This window comes from Chrysochloris asiatica, unplaced genomic scaffold, assembly GCF_000296735.1.
Source record: "Chrysochloris asiatica unplaced genomic scaffold, ChrAsi1.0 scaffold13553, whole genome shotgun sequence".
Classification (NCBI taxonomy): domain Eukaryota; kingdom Metazoa; phylum Chordata; class Mammalia; order Afrosoricida; family Chrysochloridae; genus Chrysochloris; species Chrysochloris asiatica.
Window position 1 is genome coordinate 1 of NW_006422071.1, and position 1,928 is coordinate 1,928.

The following is a 1,928-nucleotide window of genomic DNA, read 5'->3' on the forward strand; positions in this document are numbered from 1 at the left end:
ATAAAACTCAGAAGTAGGATTGAGGATACCCTCATCCTACAAGTCATGAGTATCAGCTCTATCCTGTACCTTTGTTCTGCCTTAAGTGGTCTTGAGAAGATGTGCCTGGATGGGGTCCCCTCACTTCTTTCTCATTGGTTTCAGGGATATGAACTCTTGTGAGTTTTGTCTTAGATTTCAGAAAGACAAGTACCCTGAGTGAGCAATGAGGGGTCCTTCAGCTGAAACTGTACGGACCTCACAGAATCCAACTTGCCCTTTCTGTCAGCATTGGGAAACTCAGGACTGAACTCGCAGTCAGGATCCTGAAGTGTCTCTTATTTTCTCTCACAGGGATGCAAGGAAGTAGGTGGTGAGGACCTTTGTCTGAGATACCCATCCTCAGTCAGCAGAGCAGAAGGGACACAGGTGCTGTGAGTGGTCAAGGTGAGTCTCTGAATGTGTACTAAGGCCCCACCCACCCTGGAAGTGAGGGAACCTCACAGTCCCTGACTCACTCACCCACCCACCCCACCCCACCCCCCCGTGAGCATTGGAAGTTCTGGCTGAACCTGACCTGTGTCACTTCCTCCTTCAGGAAACAGGAGACCTATAAGCCCTGGAGAAGACCTATATGTCAGCCTTTGTGAGAGTTTCCAAGGTGAGTTTATCAACTGAGGCTACTGACGCTCTCCCTCTCTCTCTCCTGTAGACCTGTGGAATCCCATTATCCACCCTCCTGCCTGCAGTCTCTGACAATAGCCATCATGTCTCCCCCATCAAAGCGTAGACGTTATTCGCTTGAGCAAGGTCGTCATCCTCCGCCAAGTGAACACCAGAGCCATGAGGAAGACGCGCAGGTCCTCATGGCTGAGGAAGAAGAGGTCTCTGCTTCTTCCACCAGCTCCTCCTGTTTCCCCTTATCTTCTCGCTCCTCCTCCCCTAGCTGTTCTCTGCTCCCAAGCACCCCTGAGAGTGTTTCTGCTACTGGGTCTTCCTTTACTTCCCAGAGTACCCAGATATCCTACTCCCCTTCCCAAGCCATTGCAACCAGTGTGTCTGGCAACTCAGATGAGGGTTCCATCAGCCAAGGGGAGGAGAGTCAGAGCATTTTGCAGGCCTCACCAGACTACGAGGCCATGCTAAGAGAGGCACTAGATGTTAAGGTGGCTGATGTGGTGCAGTTCCTGCTCCTCAAATATCAAAAGAAGGAGCTCACCACAAGGGCAGAAATACTGACTATCATCAGAGAATACCAGGACCACTTCTCTGTGATCTTTAGGGAAACCGCAGAGTGCATGCAACTGGTCTTTGGCATTGACATGAAGGAAGTGGACCCCACCAGCCACTCCTATGTCCTTGTCAACACACTGGGCCTCACATATGATGGAATGTTGAGTGGTGACTATGGTGTGCCCAAGACTGGCATTCTTGTACTTATCCTGAGCATAATCTTCCTGGAGGGCAACTGTGTCCCTGAGGAGAACATCTGGAAAGCTCTGAGTACGATGGGTGTGTATGCTGGGAGGAAGCACTCCGTCTACGGGGACCTCCAAAAGCTCATCACAAATGATTGGGTGCAAGAGGGCTACCTGGAGTACTGGGCAGTGCCCAACAGCCATCCTACCCGCTATGAATTCCGGTGGGGTCCTAGAGCTCACGCTGAAACCAATAAGATGAAAGTGCTTGAGTTTTGGGCCAAAATCTGTGATAGTGACCCCAGAGCCTACCCATTCTGGTATGAGGAGGCTTTGAGAGATTTAGCTGAAAGAGCCCAGTCCAGCATTGCCACAGAAACCACTACTGCCATGTACAGTGAGGGTTTTCCAGGGTCACATCCAGCAGCTTCTTCCCAAAGTCCAGTTTCAGGCCATCCCTCACTCTTTGTTTAAGAGGGAAGTCATTGTTCTAAAAAGGGGAGGACCAGCGTATAGTATCTTTGTGTTCCT

General features: G+C 50.6%; 1 protein-coding gene across 1 annotated transcript; it reads left to right on the forward strand.

Annotated features, from left to right (window-relative positions):
* Positions 1–691: 691 nt before the first annotated feature.
* On the forward strand, positions 692–1,794 carry LOC102812153 (melanoma-associated antigen 10-like; the record flags this gene model as incomplete). The annotated part of the gene is made up of 1 exon (XM_006878157.1): positions 692–1,794. A coding segment is annotated over one exon (1,103 nt), but the record flags the coding sequence as incomplete, so codon positions are not given.
* Between the last annotated feature and the right edge of the window lie 134 nt (positions 1,795–1,928).